The 22,872-nt window shown below is 36.1% G+C and overlaps 1 protein-coding gene across 1 annotated transcript in view; it reads left to right on the top strand.

Moving 5' to 3' along the window:
• Hdac9 (histone deacetylase 9) overlaps positions 1-22,450 on the top strand; it is a 924,083-nt gene extending 901,633 nt beyond the window's left edge. The window contains exons 29-32 of the mRNA XM_033757109.1: positions 7,580-7,727; positions 11,172-11,235; positions 19,909-20,037; positions 22,383-22,450. Of these exons, the coding sequence (XP_033613000.1) occupies positions 7,580-7,727; positions 11,172-11,235; positions 19,909-19,956 (260 nt within the window). The 3' untranslated portion in view covers positions 19,957-20,037; positions 22,383-22,450. The remainder of the gene's footprint in view (positions 1-7,579; positions 7,728-11,171; positions 11,236-19,908; positions 20,038-22,382) is intronic.
• Positions 22,451-22,872: the final 422 nt, after the last annotated feature.

Genomic DNA, 22,872 nt, shown 5'->3' on the forward strand with positions numbered 1-22,872 from the left:
ATATATACTTGTTACAAGGAGTTGTCTCACAAGGTCATGGAAGCTGAGACGTTCCATGATCTGCACTTGGCAAGCTGAAGACTCAGGAGAGCTAATGGAGCAAGTTCCAGACTGAGTCTGCAGGCCAGAAAACCAAGAGAGCCAAAGGATAAGTTCCAGTTCAAGTCCAAAGACAAGAGCAGGAAACGTTTGATGCCAAAGAGAGGGGGAGGGAGGGAGGTTTAAGGGTTTTCTTAACGCGTTATCTGAATACTAATCTTTGTTTTAGCACGTTTTCAGTATATAATGATCACATCTATCATGGGGCATTGGAACATGTACACAATACATTTTGATCTTATTTATTTTCCTTTTTTATCCCCTACCCTGCTGAGACTTCACAAGGCCATAGAAATAACCAATGGTAAACATGTTAAACAATCCAAGAACTTAATACAAAACTGGGAGCAATTTTTGTTCCTGTTAATCATAGTAAAGAAATTTAATAATTTATCAGGCATCACGTAGATGGTGTCATCTTAATTGTAGGGCTAAATCAGCCTTGTATGAAATGAAAGTTACTAGGCATATAAATGTTTAACAAACACTTTTTGTACTTCCAAAGGAAGAGGAAAGTGCAGACGGGAGGGGGCAAACCAAAACTAATGCAAATGGAAATTTTAAGGATAAAATATATCTGATTTAAAAAAAAACACAACCTGGAGAAATTAATGGAAGATTATCACTGCCGAAGAAAAACTCATGGTAGTAAACCTTTCCAGAGTAAGGAATAGAGAGAAAAGGATGGATAAAAATAGTCAAGAATGATGGGCAGCAGAACATCAATTGTCTAACATATCTGTAAGTAAATTTCAGAGAAAGTGTGTGCCTGTGTGTGTGGCGGTGTGTGTGTGTGTGTGTGTGTGTGTGTGTGCTGGGGCTATATTTAAAGACATATGGAAAAATGTTTAACAAATCTGATGAAAACTACAAATCCACAGATCAATAATTTTCAAGCAGAATAAACAGGAAAAAGATTACACGGATGGGCATCATAATCAACTATTAAAAGGTGGCAGATGAAGGGAGAAATCACATTACATATAGAGAAACAAAGAATTTATAGAGAAAAAAGTCTTTTGAATTGCAAAAAATATTAGGCAAAAGAAGGCAGATATTAAAGACTGTATATTATATGGTCCCATTTATATGAAATTCAAGAAAAAGCAAAAGTACAGTAACCAAATTTCAGTGCTTGTCTGTGGTGGGGAAAGAGGAGAGGGGCAAAAGAAACTTGAAGGGGTGATGACAGTGTATATTTTTATTGTTATATCAGTTATGTAACTACATATATTTGTTAACATGTATCATCATAATTGACCCTTTAAATGCTTATATTTTATTATTGACTGTAGACTCCACCTCAATAAAGCTCATAAGAAATAATCACCAAAAGGAGTAAAAATATCAGTTTTTAAAGCTTCTAGAGATCTGCAATGATAGGAAACTGCCTGTAAAAAGAAAAATATTTAAATTGACACCTATAAAAAAAGGGATGATTAAACAAATTGAAGTATTCAAACCATGCACAAAATTTGAACTTAAGAATCTATAGTTGTGTTTCAAAAAATTTCTATTTGTAGGTAAAATCTTTGATAAATGCCTAGTCTAAGGTAATATAATATTTTGATGTGGAATGGAATGAAACTAAGAAGTCATAGGTTTTGCAGTATCTGATTTGTAAAATTTGGAAGACTCATAAGTAGAGAAACCTTTTCAATAGGTCTATCATATAAAATGTCTGCCAGTGAAGTTGTTTACTCTAAAAGGAAGAAAAAATGATAGCCATGAAGTTTGGGAATAAAATGCACCAGGATTTTAAAACCTAGAAGTAAAAATAACGTACACATAGCAGAAGCTTCTCTGAGCTTTCCTTTGTTTTTCTTAAATGAAAATATTATCGTTTCTTGAGATGAGAAATAAGAGGCCAAAATTTTAAATTTGTTAGCCATAAAATTCAGCTTTGAAGATTATTGAAGGCAATTGTTTTGAAAAAATCAAAAATATTTATAAGCCATTGAAACAACACATTCTTTATAAAAAAAATCAGCAACATTGTATGATTGAGAGATAGAGTCACAAAACTGATTAACATGTGAATATTTACAAAGAAATTCTTTTGTATCATTTTTTAATGTTTGTAAAGCTAGTTACTATGTTTTAACATACATGAGTTATGCAATTTTTAATTTTTAAAATGAATTTTAGTTGTGAAAATAAATTTTGAATAGGAGTATCACATAAATCTGTTGATAAAAATAATTTTGATGAAAAAACATTTCCATAACATAATTTTTAAGTTTTTAATCCCATTTAAGCTCTCATTCTATTTACACAACATCTTTCAGTACATCTTTAGTTTGTCATTTGCACAGTGTTTTAGAACCTGGAAAAGGTTTCCATTTAGCTGAAGAATACCTACCTTAGCAAAGGATTAAGAAGTTCTGGAGAATCTGTGAACCTGGGCGTCTCTCACATAAGGCCTAGATGTTGATAAACTCTGAGACTCAAGAAGACAAGAAGAGGTGTAGGTTAGTGATGGCTTCTTTCCCCAGGAGAACAGCGTGTGTAGTGGTGAAAGAGGGCATCATTCAAATTGGAAGAAGGAAAAAAAAGGACATTTGGCTAAGAATGACACCAAGGCTTCCCAAATAATGATGGAAGGGAGAGTTTTGGGGTCAGGAGGTTTTTAAACTGACTATGGACTCTGGGAAAACTTTCGTTCGAGGGGTTATTCCTAATACAGAACTTCATAAATTAGCAGCTACATATTTTGTCTAATTGTTCATTTCCAAGGGCAGTTTTGTTTTTCCTGGAGTATGATGACAAGGTACCTGCAAGATGCCCTCTCTTCCTGCCTTTTGACCAGTGCAACTCAGTATTTGGTTCTCGCCCCAGCTCTTGACTGTCTGCTTTCCACTCTATACTTTATGCATTTCTTGTGGATTCATTCTTTGCTTTACCTTTGCCAGATAAAACAAAAATGCAGAATAAGAGGGCCTAATAGTCATTTTTTAAAACCAGTGCTGAAAAATAGGAAGATTTACATAGTGGGAAAAATTATTAAGGATAAAGGATATGACTGAAGAGGGAGTGTGCATTCCGGTTTTAATGGAAAACTCCTCTTTTTTGCCAATTTTATTGCCATAGGAGAACAACCCAGTGGTGACTGGATACTAATATTTTACTTTATGAATATCGGCTCCTGAGAACTCTAGTAGTACACTGCGGCTCATTTCCCTTATTGCAAATGGCATTCCTATTCCCAAACCAATGGATACAGTTTTCATACACATCTGCTTCTGTAAGAAAAAACACTTTGCATGTCACATGAAAATATAACCCATAATTGTGGGTTTGAGTTGATCACATATTACAGAGCTTGTGCTTACCTACTTGCATTTTAATTATTTTCCTTTATGAATAGAGATAGATATTAATAATATATTATTAATATAGAAAATTTGACCTTATTTTTTATACATTGCCAAAGGCCGCATTGAATTTAAAGTTTTGTGATATTTCTGAGTTAGAAACCTTATACATTTGTGTAAAAATAAAACTCCTAATATTTAATTTTAACTTAGTATTTTATATGCATTCAACTTTATTTTGAAAGGTCTTAGCTATTTAAAAACCCTCCTAATATTCATATGCATATGGGCCAACATTTAAGCAGTCGTTGTCAGTCATTTTTATTAAAGATTTTGTTCATAATTCATATCTCCTGTGGTCATCCTTTGGCAGTTTATCTTCTTTACTGACCAGAGCTCTGTTAAAGAAAAATGTCTAGTTGAAAATAAAACCTCTGGGTTATTCTAGATATGCCATGTTATGTAAAAGTTTGTGCTTTCTGATTTCTTCAAGGGTTCATAGGCTCATAGAGAAGTAAGGCTTCTTCCAGAACAAAGCTACTGTGATAGCAAAGTAACTGTGATGTGGAACATCAGATCAGAAGAATCGCCATCACTGAGAATCAAAGCAAGAATAAACCTTTCATAATCATTAAGCCCACAACTGTCATTTTTATAAATACGGCAGTTATTCTCCATGACAATCCAGTGACTTTTCTGGGGTTATCGTGAGGTTCCCCAATCTGGAAGTCATGACTTTTAGCTCAGATGTCGTTCTTTAGTGGAATTTTTATTTATGCCCTTCGGTGAGAACTTGCTTCCAGTTTTATGGTAACTTCATCAGTGATTTACCTGGCAAATTGCTACTTGCAATAATACAAGGTTATGAGAAATGAAAAGTAGAAAGAACTAGTGTGAATATTATGGACTGCAAATGTCTACTAATAAAATTAATATTTTAAAATTCAAATATATATATATATATATATATATGAATTAATTTGTACATGTTAGCTTTACTTTGTGCTATAAATCCATACTAAAAATTCATTAAAATGTGGATGGAGTCCTATATCTAAGGAACAAAGGCAGCTTGTTATCAGAAATATAATTTCTTTGATCAAGTGAGTGTCTGAGTTACTTTCTCATCACTGAGAAACTCCCACACCCACAACTCTAAGGGAAAAGGTTGATTTTGGCTTACGGTTTGTAGAGGTTTAGTCCATAATCAACTTGCTCCAAGGCAGGGCAGCATGGCAGAAAGACATGGCAGAGGAGGATTGCTTATGGAATGGCAGTGAGGAAGTAGAGATAAAGGAAGAGAGAGAGAGAGAGACCCTGCCAGGCCACACTCCAAAATCCTCCACCCAGGCCTCACCTCCCAATACCACATCTAGCTATAAAACTCATCAGTGGACTAATTCATTATCCAGTCACTTCCCAAAAGCCCTGCCTATGAGGACATGAGGCTCTTGTGGGGACATCAAGTTATAAACCACAACAGTGAAAAATTTATAATGTACATTAATTCTTTTAAATTAACATTTTCATGGGTTGAGACTATTTTTGTTTTTTATGTATACCAGAAGGAAGATGGAGGTGGGTGGATAACAGAATAGAGAGGAAGAAACTTAAGAATCAGGCCATTTGAATAAATATTTCAGCTCCTCTGATTCATAGTAATGCAACCTTCAGATGAAGTCACCTGACACTACAGTTGTCATGAGGATTAAATTAAATTGCAAATTGTAAATGGAAAAATACCCAAAACCATCTTTGGTACATGTTAGGTGCTCAACAATGCTAGTACTCCATTCCGGTAGTCTTTATAATATAATTTAACCCATAATGCACCAGCCACCTGTGGTGTGTTTGCCAGTCCTCATGTTGGCCATTTTAGAGGACAAGAAGATTATGCCATCTGGCATCACTAGCATTGTGACTGTTGTGTGCTAAAATAATGCCTAATATTGACATTTTGTGAATCTCATTACAACACTCCTTTTTTGGAATACAGCATTTCCAATTTGTGTATGACAATAATTGCTTTGTGTTTTAGAGAACTTAGGAGGTTGGAATGTAACTATCAATTGAAGGACAACTTTGAATGATATAGGGGAAAGCAAATGAGCTCAGATACATTTCTTTTGCCTACTTCTTAAACCTCTCTCAGAATTCTCTCACTTCTGTTCAGCCACTTTCTTTTAATTTAGATATCATTGCTTCCCACCTAGACTTTTGTCAAGATGCACCATTGGTCTTCCCACTACCACCTTCTAGTCCATCACTGTGATATCTGCAGAGATTTTTTAAAAAAATATAAACCCTATGCTATGCTTCTACTTACAGTGGCCTCTCTTTCGGTATAGGTTGGAGTCCAAGATCTTTGGTATATTACTCAAGATTGTGTGTTAATTATCCTTTGCCTACAGGGAAGTTTTATCTGTTAAACTCCAGACTCTTCCTGTGTTCCATTTGTACTCAGCAGTTAATTATTCCCAATAAATGACATAGATCCTTGTTTCTGTACATCTGTGTGTACCATTTCCTCATCCAAGGATGCCCTGGCACCATCTAGTGTAGCTTAATTAAGTTCATCTCATCTTTCAAATACTTGCTCAAGTAATTTTATTCTGCAAGTCTTCCTTTACTTTGTTGTCACCTTAAGTATATGCTCTTATTCCTGCTCAAGAATGATATGGGACTTTTACACCCAGAATTGCCACTCTTAACAAACAGAGCTATCTCAAATAGACTATGCCTTTCTGGGTTCCAGAGAGATCTGTGCCCTCAGAATCTGGCACAGCCCTAGTTTTGAAAAAATTATTAGTTTGTGCATTACTGACAGAATCATTACCATTTTGTCCGAATTAAAAGCTTTTTGCCAGCCTTTGGTTAGAATAGGTGATTACAGCAAGTCATAGTGGGCATCTGTTTCAGAAGTTCTTGTTGGCCTGGCGAATGGGTAGAGAGACTAATACTGCTTCCTTAATATGATATCCATTTCTCTGTGAAGCAATAAGATAAGGAGGCCCACCCATGAATGTCTGAGCTTCAAGGGATTTGAGGTAATATGTCTCTTTGAGGAGGCAGAAATATGTCATATGTATATGTGCCAATTTCCCAAGCTGAATATAAATGCCACGTATCACAAAGGTATTCCAATAGCAAATGATATCCCAGGAAGCTTTGAGAACGTGATAAGGGAGGCCAAAGACACAGAGGGATCCAGAGCCTTACTGTAGGACCCAGTAGTCACCTTTCCATTTAAGAAGACTGGCTTATTATTTTTTAAAATAAACAAACCATCTGCATGCCACGTTCCTGCCTGACAGTCCAGGCTGAAGAAATAGTTCTCACCTGGTGAGATGCATCATCACCCAAGGACATTCTCCTCCTTTGTTCAGATGGTACTCACCACTTTGCATGCACTCAAAGACAGCTTTTGACTTTGTTAAAAAAAGTAGGCTTTTGACTTTGCTCCTTCCTATTTAATCCTGCTGGCATGTTCTCATGAAGTGACCTTCTACTTTCCTCTCATTCTCCTTCTCTATCTCAAAAAAAGCAACATCAATATGACATATGGATGGACTCCAGTATCAGCGAGTGCATGTATTATATTCAAGTAGTACACACCCTGAGTTTGAGAGAGAAAGAACATCCAGCACTAACAAACCTGATCGTTCTGGCAAAGCTGCCGTGAGATTCATGCTGGCATTGCTGAGCTTTCCTTCTTCCCTTAATATTCCAATTTCATGTAAAAAAAAAAAAGTTAATGGCCAAAGCGGCAATTTTTAACATTGCTATTTCATTCGTTTTCTCCAGGAGACTTCTACCTCCAGCTCTCTTGAGAGCTTCCCAGGGGACGTAGTGCCTAGAATTTGCTTACTTAGTTGTGCAGACAGCTGTTAGTGTGTTAGTGAGTTCATTAGAGCATGGATTATTTCTCAATTTATTACCTTCTGAGTAAAGGACAGATTCAGGCTTGGGAATATGAGTACTTCATAAGTCGTCATCCTTAGGTCAAGAAAAATTCGTAATCCTAACAGTTAAGAAACTAAATTACAACTGAAAATGGCAAGGAGAAATTTACCTTAACAACTGCTCTGAGTTGCACCTATTCAAGTATCCTGATTACTACTGCTCTAACTAAAATGCCTATAAAGTGTGATGAATGTTTCTTCTAGGCAAGTACTGGAAGTCGGTCAGGATGGTGGCTGTGCCAAGGGGCTGTGCCCTGCCTGGTGCTCAGCTGCAAGAGGAGACAGAAACCGTTTCTGCTCTGGCCTCCCTGACGGTGGATGTGGCACAACCCTTTGCTCAGGAAGACAGCAGGTATGGGGAAATCACGCGGGTGGTGACATACACGCTCTTCGCTGGCGTTCATGAACCTTCCTCCTGGTTTGCCTTCACCTGTCTCCTCTGTTTCCACCACCTGTTTTCTCCAAAGCCACAGATGTGCAGCTGTGCTTTAGGCTATGTTGAATTCAACTGTTTTGTGCTTCATGGGAAAGGCAGAACTGGAGCATGTGTTTTCACAGGATCTAGAGGGGATGACGTAGATGGGGAGGAAAATTGTTTCTTGTTGGCTAATTTAGGGCAGGTCGATATGGACAGAGCTGCTGGTAAGCTTAACTTCTATTCCTAGTAGTCTCTAGTTTTCCGGATGTTCTTTTACTTCCTCTAATCATTTTGAAATTCCTGATGGAACAAAGGGAAAAGAAAGCAGAAGCTGGAGGTAGTGCTAGGCAGTGGATTGCCACGGTGCATATGCACTCCTGTGTGATTGTCCTTGGAGTCCAAAAGATTGAATAAGGATGGACGTTGTCTGTGAAGGAAACAAGAGTATGTGTAAAAGATGGTGTAGACTTGAGTCGGGGTTGTTTTTTTTTTCATATTAAAAAACGAGTTGGTCTCAGCTCATCTTCATATGAACATAGCTTTCTGAGAAAAAAGTAAGGTTAACTAAGATGGGGTTGGCTTGTTCTTTTTTTAAGGAATCTTTGATGGGCTGTGCATATTCACGTCTGTCATCTTAGTCTATGGGTACTGCTACATTGATGATTTCTTTAAAGCCTGCTCTTTCCACAGCCACCACAAAAGTCCATTAACATGGCTTTCTCTGGTTGCCTTCAAGGTTACATTTCCTCAGAGTAAAAGTGAATCAGGTAAGGCTTTGCTAAAGCTTTGCCACCTCACACTCTTAAATTGCTTCTGAGAAGGAAATAGGACTCCCTTCGTCAGTAGCAGTGCCCTTAATTACACAGATCCTGCTACTAATGCACAGGATGGCAGTTTTCCCAAGAATGCACAGATCTGAGACATTCTAGCTTTCTCAATTTTGCTAGACACTCAGAGTTTGATGGATTTAACATCTTGTTTAGACCAAGAGCAGGAGATAAACTGAATATGAGATTTTGTTTTTATGCAATTATTTTTCTCTTATAACCAGCTGAAGAGCAGATTATTAGTAGAGGAAACAGTATTTATTACAGAATTAGAAGACATCTTATGATATTTGGAGCATAAGAGAGAACGTATTTTATGTCTTTGATAATATGAACTGACCTCCTGCTGTTCCCAGCTACAAATTGAACCAAATTCATAATCCAAAGGTGTTGCAATTATACCCAAGGCCAAAAACAGTTAGTTGTCTGTCATCTGAGAGCCATAAAACTGAGGAAACTAACATCTGTTGGTGTTGGGTATAAAAGAAGCATAGCTATTCTTTAGAATTCATTTAATAGAGAAAAAAATGAGGCTAAATTCCAATTTAAGTGAAATGAATTGTAAGTAATTTTGCCCATAAAATTGCAGAGCTTAGAATAATTAACAATATTAAATGATATTATGAGCCCCAGTAATATAACAATCTCAATCCCTTTGGCAGAAATTGGCCCTTTAAGCACACTTGTTTATCCTCAGGTAAATACTGTGCTTGGCTCCTGATAATTTACAGGAATTAACCCCAGCTTCAATCCACATTTTTTTAAAGCTTCTTCTGATGACAGAGAGAGTGTGAATGTTAATGTCCTAATAGGCAGGAAAATTGAGTTGAAGTTTGTTGCCTGGTTTCATATTAATTTACTAGTCATACACAGATTAAACTTATTGTGATTTATTTATCTTATGGGAAGAAAAATGGTTGTGCTTGAAACATTTTCTATGCTTTTGAACTCTTGTTTTCAACAGAAAACAAATAAAATTCTTCTAGAATTGGCTGTTGCATTTCAATGGAATCATGCATGGAGGGGGCAGGGAGCTTCAAGGCTATCAGAGTTTCTTCTTTCAGTGGGAAATACTAGCAGAATTTCCCCCCTACTCAATAGGGAATGATGACTTTTAAAACAAAATAAAGACCTAGATCTTTGTTATGAATGCAATATTATAAGCATACTGGAAGTTGAAAAATTAGAAAAATCAGAGAACTAAATGGCTGGAAAAGAGTGAAGGCAAGATTCTTTTTATAGGAAATTCTTGCCAGTTATTTTGGAGGATACATTGGTGTTGGAGTGAGATGACTCATTTCATACTCAGATTTTGGGTAAAGCAGCTCTTTTCCTGGCCAACTCATATCTGACTCATTTACCACTAGTGAATAAGGGATAAAATGCTCCTGGCTAAGAACCATTGTAAGTATTTTTTGTTCATTTTTCTTGGATTTGGGGGGTGACAACACAGTGCAAAAGTCATTCTGTTTTTATAACTACATTGATGCACCCTACAGAATAAATTATTAGGAAAAAGCTTATATGTGGGAATTCATTTTGGGGTCATTAGCTGATACATAGTTTTTGAATTTTCAGGTGGTAAAAGACTCAGGTGAGAGAGAAGTGAATGATGGGTCAGCAAAAAGCAGCAACAAACCCTCTATGGGCCCAATTTATATATTTAAAGAGGATTAAATAGATATGCCTGATTATATACAGTAGCTTATTTACCAGCAAGAACTGTGATGTCAGGGGATCTTTCTTGTTTGCTAGGAAAGTGTACCCTTAAAAGATTTGCAGTCTGCATTTATTAGATATCTGTTACAAAATGATTTTACTTTTGAAAGCTCAGTAATGTATTTAGATTTATTTTTGGATATGGGTTCAGGCTCTGTAGGAGATCAAGGTAAAGCTTTTTCTGGCAATCAAGACTTCAGAATGATCAACTATTAAGTTTTTAGAAGCACATCTAACTCTAGAGTTTCTATTCTTTTAACTCAAAACAAAAACTGAAAGTTAGATTTTCAAATGCCATTTTGAGTATAGGGGAAATCAGGTTATATTTTCTTAATGTGATCTGGTATGCTTGTTTAATTATTTAATTTTCTATTTCTGGCAATTTTACTCATGAAAGAGATGGTTTCAAGTCATTATATAATATAGAAGCATGAGAAAACATGATTCCAAGTATTGTTATTTTTTGAGTAATTTATCTTGTATATGCATATAAGAATCTAACAATAAACTGAAAATTCTCAAGTATCATCTGCCTTAGCTTTGAATGGCTTATCAGTAGTTCCAAGGACATTGATAACTCCATTTCAAAAATTTGATTATATGGAAAAGCAGACCACTATCAAATACACATTCATATTTAATGTATTTAGAAGCCTGACTTTGTTAAAATATCTCATCCACTGATATGATGTCTCTAATTAAAGCTTTCTAAAAGTTAATGCACAAGTTATGCAGCTGTCTGATTTTTCTGTATAAGAGCATGCTTTTGAATACTTGTTTGTCTAAGCAGGCAAACATTCCAAAATAAATTTTATTTTTAATTTTCTCCCAGTGTCAACAAAGCCGTAGTTGAAAAATGGACTGAGATTTTCAAGCTCCTGTTGAAAGGAAGAACAGTGCGTTCCCACTTTTCTTTCCTCCTCTTCCTGGAACCATCATTTTATCTCTGCTTTCAGTGTCTAATATGATCTTGGGGCATGTGTGAAATCTGACTTAGTATATTAGAGGACAAATTCAGTGCCTCATTGTGTATTTTAAGGTTCAGTTCTGTGTTCTTTATAAAGCAGCAATTAATTATAGAAAAGGAAACTGAATGAAAAAGAACCATATGAAAACTGAGATTCATGATGACTTTACCTTCCCGTGTCATCTTTGCCTCTGCTCCTTTACTCTTCTCCTTCTACTCTGGAGGAGGATTAGAGCTTGGATCTACAGGCAACTTACCTAGGCTTTCTGCACCTAATAATTGTATGCTTAAGGGCAGGTTAGTTATCTCTTTGAAATTTGTTGTCCTTGTATTTAAAATAAGAGGAATATTTCATGGGGTTATGAGGATCGAATGAAATACTGCATCTTAAGAATTTAACACCTGACACATAGAAATATTTGATAAAGGTCTTTCATTTTTTTCTTCCTAAGTTTCCATTTTTCCCCTAATATGTTGTTCATGTCCTAATGATCTATAATATAAGAATACTGAGGCAGTATCTGGGCATCTATACATTTAACTGCACTTGGTTAAGTCAACAATATAGTCATTAAAAATAAGAAATCAGCAGATAATTACTAAGAAATAAACTGATTTAATGAACTGATCTATGGTTAGCTGATCAAGGTGGAGGGTGGACAGGAAGGAGAAAGAGGAGGAGAAAAAGGAAGAAAAGGTGGAAGAGGAAGGGAAAGAAAGAAAAGAAAGAAAAAGGAAGAGATAAAGAAAAGAAAGAAAGGAAGGAAGAAAGAAAGAAAGAAAGAAAGAAAGAAAGAAAGAAAGAAAGAAAGAAAGAAAGAAAGAAAGAAAGAAAGAAATCAAGCATCCAGAGATAAGAGCACACCTTTCCAAGTCACACCCCTGGTGATCCACCTGTTCTAAACAGGCCCTACCTCCTAGCACACATTCATCGATGGATTAATCCACTGATAAGTATAGTGCCTCCATGATATAACCAGCCCCCAAAAACTCTACTTCTGAATATAAGAGATTTTGGGAGAACATTCTAGATCTAAATCATAACATTATAACATTCCACTTATTTGCCCCAAAAGGCTCATGTCCACCTCATTATGCAAGATGTATTTAGTCCATCTATAAGAGTCACCAAAATCTTACCAATTCCGGCATTGCTGAAAAGTTCAAGTCTAAAGTCTTGTCTGAGACTGAAGCCAGACTCTTAGCACAGAATCCGTAAAGTGAAAACAAATGAACAAACAAAAAGATAAATATTTCCAACATAAAAGAGCACATAGTAAACATTCCTATTCCAAAAGGAGGAAGAGAAAAATAGAAAAGATTCAGTCCAAAGTGAGACTAAAACCTAACAAGGCATCATTAAATCTTGTTAACTCCATGTCTAGCACCTAGGCACATGGTATTGAGATGTACGTGTCAATGTCTTGAGCAGTCCTGCCTGAATGATCTAGCTGGTTGCAATCAGCATGGCCTCTCCTCTGGGATAATTATACTCACTGCCTGCAACTTGCCTTGGCAGACACCATGTTTCTGGTATCTCCAACTTCCTGGGTGTCCAGTGCACCTTTGGCTTTGTTTTCACAGCTTCATTTGCCATGGGCACATTGCTGGCCTCCAAGGCCTTACTTTGAAATCTGAGTGGAAGACTCCATAGCTCTTGCATTTTACATGCCTATAAAACCAGCATAACATGGACAACACCAAGGTTGGCTAGGACAAACAATAGGTTGGCCCCATTGGACCATGGTTTCAGTGGCCTGAATATCTGGATTAATGAGCTCATGCATCTCCGAGTGAGCAGAATGCAATGGAACTCTCATCTCAAAGCAGTATTTTAAAGACTTTTAACATTTTATATCCTTGAGTATGTGATGAGTGGAGTCTGGCCAGTTCCCGAGGTGAAGCCATGTTTCCTGTTGTCCTAAAGCAGAGCACTTGGCCTCTTTTTAGTGGCATTAATCTTTCATCAAGCATACTTTTCTTGGCCCCAACTTTACATGTGCTTCATTTCTGGATAAACTGCACAATTTTTTTGCAACTTTCAGCTCTACATTTTGCTCCTGATTCTCACTGTAGTTCTAGCTAAAGGCAACCAGCAATATTCATGTCACAGCCTGAATGTTAAGCTATCTAAACATTTCCTATATTAGGTCAATCAGTCTGCTACCTTTAAATTCATCCCCACACAAAGTTATAGGACACGGACAAAATATAGAAATACTCTTTGTCAAAATGAACCATACAGTCATTAGTCACAATTTCCAATAGAGTTCTCATTTTCATCTGAAACCTCATGAGTCTGTATACAGCATCTAGTCTTTGGAGCTCTGACCAGAATTGCCCCAAATTCTGCATATATCATTCTAAGGCTTCTCTAGAATACATTTCTAAACCTTTCCAAACCACTTCCAAAAGCTTCAGAACCACAAGGTCAGTCAGTTAATACTTCTAGCACCAGTGTATCCGTGTTAGCTTTCCCATTGCTGGGACAAAACCCAACTTAAAGGAGGAAAGTATTTTTGTTCACAGTTTCAAAGGGTTCAGTGCATTAATGGTCAGCTGACTGCATGGCACAAGAAATATGGCCGAGGACATGAATGAAGGATGTGATTAGGACATTCCCAACACAGGGCAGCCAGAATGCAGAGAGAGGTAGAGAAGTGCTGAGAATGAGAATACACTCCTCCGGGTCACACCCCTAGTGACCCAACCTTTCTGACCAGCCCCACCTTCTAACAGCAAATTCAGCTATGAACTTCACCAATGAATGAATCTCCTGATGAGTACAGCACCCCTGTGATCTAATCACTTTCCAAAAGCTCTACTCTGGACATGTGAGACTTTTAGGGAACATTTTAGATGCAAACCATAACATTGGGTAATAACCAAATAGTTACTGAATGCATAAATGAATCTATTATAAGACAAAACTTGTTAAAATTATAACATTATGTGATGGTACCTAAACTTTACTTGTCTCTGCCTCTTTCCTTATGTCTTCTAAGGAATAGGTTTTTAAATGGCTTCTCAAAACATGTGATTGACATAATACTATGTCAATCAAATTAACTATGTCCATTTTCAAGTATGTTGGCTAACAAGAATCTATAGCATTAACATCACGGAGATGGTGGTACAGAGAAAACATGAGAGAGAGGGTGTTCATACAAAATATCTGCTTGAATGGAAAAAGAACTTGCATATAAGGCCATAGAAAAGTCTAGACGTGGTGCTGGAAAATTATCCTCCAACATGAAAAAAATATGAACGAGAACACCATATTCATTCATTCCTTAAATACTTTCTGATTATTTCTATGTGCCAGAAAAGTACTGGGAGTCAAGGTCACAGAGTTGTCTTCAAAGCATTCACATACTTGAAGATTATATTAGTTTTCTACTGCTGCCATGACAAAAATGTATTAAAATTTAATAACTTAAAACAATACAAAGATGCAGTAGGTCAGAAGTCTGACACAGGCCTCACTGTGCTAAAATCAAGGTATTCGCAAGACTGCATTCCTTTTAGGAGGCTCTCAGGGAAAATCCGTTCCCCTTTCCAGCTTCTAGCATCTACCTGCATTCCTTAGCTCCTGACTCCTTTCCTCCAGTTTTCAAGACCAGTGGCTTCACACTCTCTGACATTTTTTTTCAGTCATCACAACTCTCTGTTAACGCAGATAAGGAAGGGCCCATTGATTATATTGGACATATCAGGAAAATTTAGGATAATTTTTCCACTTTAAGGTCTATAACCTTAATCACATCTAGAAAGTCAGCTTTGCCATGCAAGGTACACATTCCTAAGTTCCAAATCACATGGACATCTTTGAGGACTTTGTTCCTACAACAGGGTCAAGTATACAAAAACCAGATATAATAGATGGCAGGCTATTCAATAAGTGCACAGCAAGAGAAGATTTAACATAAGCCAAATACTGGGGACAACATCACAAGAGACAAGAACAACTGGGCCAGGGTCAAAGAACATGTAGGATTTTACCCAGTAAATATGAACAAAGACATCCAAGATAGAGACAATCATGAGGACTCTTTCAAGTTTGTTTCTATTTCTGTTGCTAATACTCATCCCACCCTACTTTCATCTCTCATCCACACATTTCTGTTTCCTTTCTAACCCATTTTCTACACAGTTTTCAGAAAGCTCTTCCAAAAAGAAATGGTAAGAAAATCCTATCACATCTCTGCTGGAAACCCTTCAGTTTCTTCTGTTTTCCCTTCCTGTACACACCATCATCCTTAACAACACAATAAGCTCTGTATGGCTATACCCTCATCTATGCCTCGTGTCTTACATCTAACATTTCTTCTCTTTGATTTGTGATCTGGGTTTGAACAACAATGACCTTGTTTAGTTTTCTAAACTGAGGTATACTTTTACACATAATAATATGCACAGATCTCAAGATTGTTACCTATGCCACACTCATAAACACTACCCAGAACAAGTTGGAAAACATGTTAAAAACACTCCAGGAAGTTTATTTGTACCTCTTTCCAGCCAGTGCCACTCCCTCCGAAAAACAAACTGTTAACGCTATCCTTTCATCTTGCCTGTTCTTTAATTTTATTTCAGTAGAATTATGCAGTACATACGGGTTTTTAATCTGGCTTCTTTGATGCTTCTAAGCATAATATTTTTGACATCCACCCAAGGTCACTGATAATCATCAGTCTGTTCATTTGTTTTATTGTTCATTATGCCGGTGTACTAATATATCCTAATTATCTCCTCATCTGTGGGCAAGCATTTGGTTTATTTCCAATTTGGGGTTATTATGGATAAAAATCCTCTGATATTTTTCATCATGATATAAAACATATAAATCTTGCCAATTTAACAAGTTTAAGTGTGCAGTAGTGCTACTGTTATGCACACTGCTATGCAAGAGAGCTCTAGAACTTCAGAACTGGAATTCTATAACCAGTGAACTACTGCTCCTCTCCTTTCCCTCCCACCAGCTCCTAGCAACTACTATTCTATTTTCTGCTTCTAGGTTGGACTACTTTAGATACCCTATATAAGTGGAAACATGCAATATGTATTTATCTTTCTGTAACCGGTTTAGCATAATGTCCCAAGGTTCATCCATGTGGTAATATAAGATTTTCTTCTCTAAAAAGAATGATATTCCATTGTAACTATACACCACACTTTCTTTATCCATTCATCTCTCTGAGAACATTTAGGTCACTTATGCCTCTTGGTCATTGTGACTAGTACTGCATTATTCATGAGTATACAAATGGGTCATCAAAATTATACATATACAGAGTCTGCCAAAAAATTTATACTCGCTTCAGAAAGAGAAAAACTTATATAAGTATTTTAATACTAAATCTTGGAGGCATCATGAGATTAATACAAGTTAGCACTGACCTCTACAATTACAGGAGATGCTCAAAGTGGTGCCCATTAGCTTCCAGATATTTATCAGTATGGCCAACTGCTGCTTAGGTAATCTTGGTCATTAAGATTGCTTTGTGTGCATATTCAGTTTTTTTGTCTAAGGGCTATCAATGGAGTGGCTTTTCTGCAATATATAACATCCTCTAGATCCCATACGAGGGTAACATCTGTTGAGAAAAACACATACTGTTTTTCTTTTCCTGAAGTGTGTATACATTTTTGTGGTGGACTCTGTATATATTCACATCCACACCAGGCTTTTTTTGTTCACACTTACTTTTTCTTTTCTCAGAATACTAATCTTGGCCTCTTTCTCCTCTAATCAACCCTAACTGATCTCACTATTCTCTTCCATTTATTCTTTAGATCTCAGAATAAATATCACTTCTTCTTAGAATGTGTCCACTGACCACCAGCCTCAAAATTAGATTTGGTCCCCGTTCTCAGTGTATACCTTTTCAGGTCTCCTCTGTACCTCTGTACTATTGCATACAATAAACTGAAAATTATATGCATTGTTATACACATTTGATTCATTTATTTCCCCTCTTATGAGCTGCTTATGAATAGTAGCCCTGGCCCTTTGACTTACCGTTGGTATGTAAGTGTAGCCCTTGGGAAAGAACAAGGGTGCCAGTACAGCTGGGGACCACAGAAGTGAGTAGGCAGGCTGAGAAGAAAGACGCGGGAGTGGCAAGACTGGGAGGGAATTTAAGTATTACCGTAGGAATGTGGGTTGCATCCTGTTTTCAATAATAAGCTATCAAAGCCAGACAGCCTAGGTCTATGTTTTTAAAAGACAATGAATTATGGTAGAGGGGCCAGCATGCTGCTAATGAAATGGCCAAGAAATTCTTACAAATGTGGTAAAGAAGCCAAGTAATGATAGTAGAAGAAATGTAAAGAAATGCCCATAAAACAATAATATTGTAGGTAAATTTCTAAAGAATAAAGTATAGTTGGCAATTCCCAAAGGAGGAGAGAAAGAACTCAAAAGTGGTAGGCTTGGCCTGGCGTTATATTTTACCGGTACAGCTCTTTTCCTGGCATGTGTGAGGTTCTGGCTTTGATCCACAGCAGTGCAAAAAAAAAAAATTGTAGTTGCTGGATGATGATATGATTGGCTAAGAGAGGAAAAGGGAAGAATTGCTTTAAGATTAATGCATATTATAGAATCAAAAGGTAAAGCAATGGAGAAAGAAAAGTAATAAGGCAAACTAGCCTGGATAATGAGTACTATCAGAAAATATGTAGGAACTTCCAATAAAAACTTTCATTCAGTTGTATGGTGGTAGTGTTCTGTGTGTGTGTGTATGTGTGTGTGTGTGTGTGTGTGAGAGAGAGAGAGAGAGAGAGACAGAGACAGGGAGACAGAGAGTGCATATGTTTGTATTTGCTTTCATTTTGATTTGTATTTCATACATCTTTGTGATATGATCCTTATATATATGTATTTCCAAATCACACATTCAGGTGTGGAGTTGTAATTTAAACAGAACATTTCTGGAATTTTCATGGTTTGCTAAAATTCTTGTTTTATTCTTAATTTAAATTACTTCTGAACATCTATAAAAAGTCATCCAAAATATGTACATAAACATTTCAAGAAGTATTTATGAAATGTCTAATTGGTATATGAAATAGCTGGGAGGAAAACAAAAAAAGAAAAATGAAAGTGGAAATAAGAGAAAGAACATAAAATATAATTCACAAAATACATAGTGACAAAACAATGCAATAAAAATGAGTTCATAAATCTTAGAAAGAGCAAAGAAAAAGCCAAAAAAATAAAAAGGGTTATATATAGCATATTGTTAAGAGGCATTTGATTCTCTTTTTTTTCTGAGTTGTGCGTTTTGCTGAAAGACATAAAGAAGCGCCCAACCTCATTAGCAATAAAAAAGTGCAACTTTAAGCAGCAAGGAGATGTTGCTTTGCGTATATTAGATGGTAAGCATTTGGTTAGAATAAAAGGTCAGTGTAGAAAGTGAGCTCCATTAGGGCAAAGATTTTTATCTATTTTGTTCACTGCTGTGTTCCTAGTGCCTAAACTGAGCCAGGAGAAATAGTGCCCATCTCAAGTCAATGAAAGTTTAGTAAACTGAGCATTGCTTTGATGTGGGTTTTGGAGGAGATAAGTTATAGCAGCCATTCAGGATGACAAATTAGCAACATTTAGTGTACACAAACATAGGATCTAGTAATCCTGAATGTGTACCATTGCTTATCTGCGGTCATCAGAGTACAGGTACTAGGAGGTTTACTACAGCTTTATTTATAATAGTAGTGTTAGACTCAGCCTTGTGTCCATAATTAAGGGAATAAATAGTTAAAATGTAGTTAATAGGTACCATTGTAATGCCATGTCCTAGTTAATAACTATGGACTAGATTAACATAACTACCTGGATAGATTTAACAAATATAATAACTGAGTGAGCAAATTAAAAAACAGAAATGACACCTATATGTATAAAAATAGAATTCATATAAAATTAAAATATATGCTCCCGAAATGACAATACATATCTTTGAAGAACATAAATAATGTCACAACAAGTATTAGACCAGTTACCCTTGAGGATGAAGAATAAGATATAGGAATTAAATGACTAAAACAAGAGAAAATGTCTTAGTAAGTAACAATATTGATATAAATTAACAAATATTTAAAAAATCACAGAATATGAAATTCCAAGAATTTGCTTTATCTTTGGTGAATTTATTTTGTGGTTAGCTCTGAACTGACTATCTCTATACCTCCCTGCTTGATGGTGGACTTAAATTCAAAGATGTAAAGATTATGTGTCTTCCCTTCCCCATCTTTTCCCACTGCTATGTTTCCTAAAGCAGGGGGACTTGGGCATTAAATCTGTGCAAAAGTGAAGTAAGAGCCCTTACATTTCCTGAGGATTACTTTCTCTATTCTTCAAAAGCAAATATTAAAGAATCACACCTCACTGACTCATTTTCTAAGTGTTTCTTTAATAATTTGCAAATGTCATCACCTATGGATGAGGATTAAATTAATATCACCTCCCCTGAGAGATAAATAGGAGATACTATAAGTTGTTGCAATGGCAAATATAAGTAATAGAGCTATTTTATAATTGTTTAAAACTTTACAGTTCCTAAATCATGTTTTCTTACGTTAACTTGTTTGGTTTTCTAAGGGCAAGTCAGGGATTATTCCATTTTGGAAAAGAAAATCAAGAATTTAGAGACACTGACTTACTCAAGTTAAATTTTAGAAGGTGACAAAGCTAATCCTTGAACACAACACATCTGTCTTGAAATCCAAGGTATTTTCCAACTTCCTGTACCTTGATATATCTGTTTCAGGAATTGGTCAGTTATGTGTGTGGAGATAAGATTCAGTAGAAAGTGGGCAGTTGTAAATTGACTAAAAAAAAAAAAAACTATTTTCAAGGGAGGACATGGACAAAACGTATCTGATAAAAAGTCTCCATGTTTCCATGGAAGAGGCTTAGTTTTTGCTCATGAGATGACTTCAAAGTTCTCAAGCCTACACTGAACCTGTGGATAATTTACACCTTCCACCAGACAGGTTTGCTCTTTATCTTTGAATCCTGGAATATTTCCCACCCACCGGGAATTCCCAGTGTATCTGATGTGCTAAGTCTTGGATGTGGGGGAAAGATTATCTGCTGTGACTTTGGATTGAAAGTGGGTCAATGCGGTCTCTTAGAACACTCGATTTGAGTATTCTGTAACTTTTATCCACATATTCTCAGAAATAAATGTTTGAATATTTATATATAAATTAGTTTTGAAATTTAATGTTTTTTCTAAATTTAATTTTTTTCTTCATAGAATACCAATCAGTTTAGAGAGAAAAGATTTTATATATGACTCTTTGCTACCTTTTATCTTATGTACCCGGTCTAAACATTTTCTCATAACCTCTCTATCCTGAAAATTCTTGGGCAGGGTATAACTTCTTAAGAAATAGTTCTTTTGTTCTTTCTTTCTTAATTTTTAAAAATTTTTATATTCCTCATGGAGTCTTTGAGAACTTTTGGCAATATTAAATAATTAATATATGTTTGTCATTCTTATTTTGTAAAGGGTATTTTTAAATCTTATTACCATCACATGGGTAATATCTTTCAGAGTAAAAATATTATAAATATATTCATCTAAAATGGCAACTACCTTATTTTAAAATGCAGTGAAAAGCCGGGTGTGGTGGCGCATGCTTGTAATCACAGCACTAGGGAGGCTGAGGCAGGAGAATCGCTGTGAGTTTGAGATCAGCCTGGGCTACATAGTGAGCTCCAGGTCAATCTCCACTACATAGTGAGACTCTGTCTCAAAAAACCAAAAAATAAAAATGCAGTGAAATTTTGGCTCTTTTCCTCATAAAACTTTAAAATAACATGGGTAACTCGTTCACTTATCTTCATAGACAGCTGTTTTAAATGTAAATTTTTTTAATGTGAAAGTCATTTGTTATAAACACTGGCTAATCCATAAACAGTATGAAGAAGAAAATGAAAACCCCCTATTTATAATTCTGTCACCTAGAAAGAACCATCATGAAAATGTTGCCTCTCCTGGTAGCATAAACATAACACTGTTTCTATATTCCATTCAAAATGACTGTATGTGTATAGTGAATGAGGAAGAGATGACTTTAAAGTATTAAGAAAGTAAAATCCGAAATGTTATTTACATGTCCCATGTTTTTTGTTTGTTTTGTTTTTACCCTTGACTAATTGTGTAAGGAATATTTTTTTCCTCATGCTTCGCACCTGAAACCATAGCTTTACAGAAAAGTAACTGCAACACTACCAGTTGCAAAGTTTGCAAATCAGAGCTCAGACTCAAACCCAATCTCCTGGCATCTCAAACCCCAGTAATCTAACTTCTCATGACAATCCAACTACTTCATCTATTTGGATTCCTACTACAATTTGTTCTTTTGACTAAATTAAAAATCATTATAAAAGTTTGCCTAAAACACCCTCAAAGTGTTACTAAATTAAAGTTAAATCTCAAGTATAAATTTTCATGCAATTTGTTTTGGTTTTGCCCGAGCAGAACACCCCACAGATGATGCCGAATAAAACTATTTACACACTACCATAGTGCATTTCTTATAAAAATGTTGGGTCTGTAGCAGCGGTTTGCTAATCAGATTCAGAATTTGATTTGAAATGCCTCCGGCAGGCAGCCAATCCAGTTATGAAAGACCAGAAGCAAAACCTAGGGTCCTGGTGAGTCTCCTCCAGGAGCTAGCCGGGTCCTTTGCTCTCATTAGTAAACTGGTTCCATAGGAAATCACTGCAATTGCTCTAAAATAAAATATCATAGTTAATTTTTTTCAATAAATTATTGGACAGTACTAGACACAAAACATGTACATTTTGGAATCTAGAGTTATAAAATATTCTGACATGTTTTAATATAAACAGGAACGTTTCCAATGATTGCCTGGATCTAAAATGTTTTTCCACTTGACATTTGTTTATACTTCCTAGGAAAGAAACTCTATTTATGGATAACTGAATAACACAAATAAACATCAGAGAGAGCTGAAAAATCAGCTTTGATTATGCATGAAAATCTACAATGTCATTGTGTACTCTTATGCCGTTTTCTGATTGCCTGTTTATTTTTACAGAACTGCTGGTGAGCCCATGGAAGAGGAGCCAGCCTTGTGAAGTGCCAAGTCTCCCCCAATATTTCCTGTGTGTGACATCATTGTGTAACCCCCCACCCCTGCACCCTCAGACATGTCTTGTCTGCTGCCTGGGTGGCACACATTCGATGGAACATAAACACTGGGCACAAAATTCTGAACAGCAGCCTCACTTGTTCTTTGGAAAGACTTGAAAGGGCATTAAAGATTCCTGAAACGTAACCGTTGTAATTCTAAAGTTACAGTAAACCACTATTGGAAGAAACTGCTTCCAGCGTGCTTTATTATGCTGAGTGACCTACTCCCAGACACAGAGTATGAATTAGGAACATCCAGGACAACATTAGATACTGTTAATTTCAGAAGCTAAGACAGCCAGTGAAATTTTGGGCAAAACCAAAGACACTCATTCCTCACATTCTGATCAGTTTTTTATTGGGTTTTTTGGGTTGGTTTTTTTTTTTTTTTTTTT

This window comes from Fukomys damarensis, unplaced genomic scaffold (assembly GCF_012274545.1).
Source record: "Fukomys damarensis isolate Sample0158 unplaced genomic scaffold, DMR_v1.0_HiC HiC_scaffold_4, whole genome shotgun sequence".
In the NCBI taxonomy this organism is placed as follows: Eukaryota; Metazoa; Chordata; class Mammalia; order Rodentia; family Bathyergidae; genus Fukomys; species Fukomys damarensis.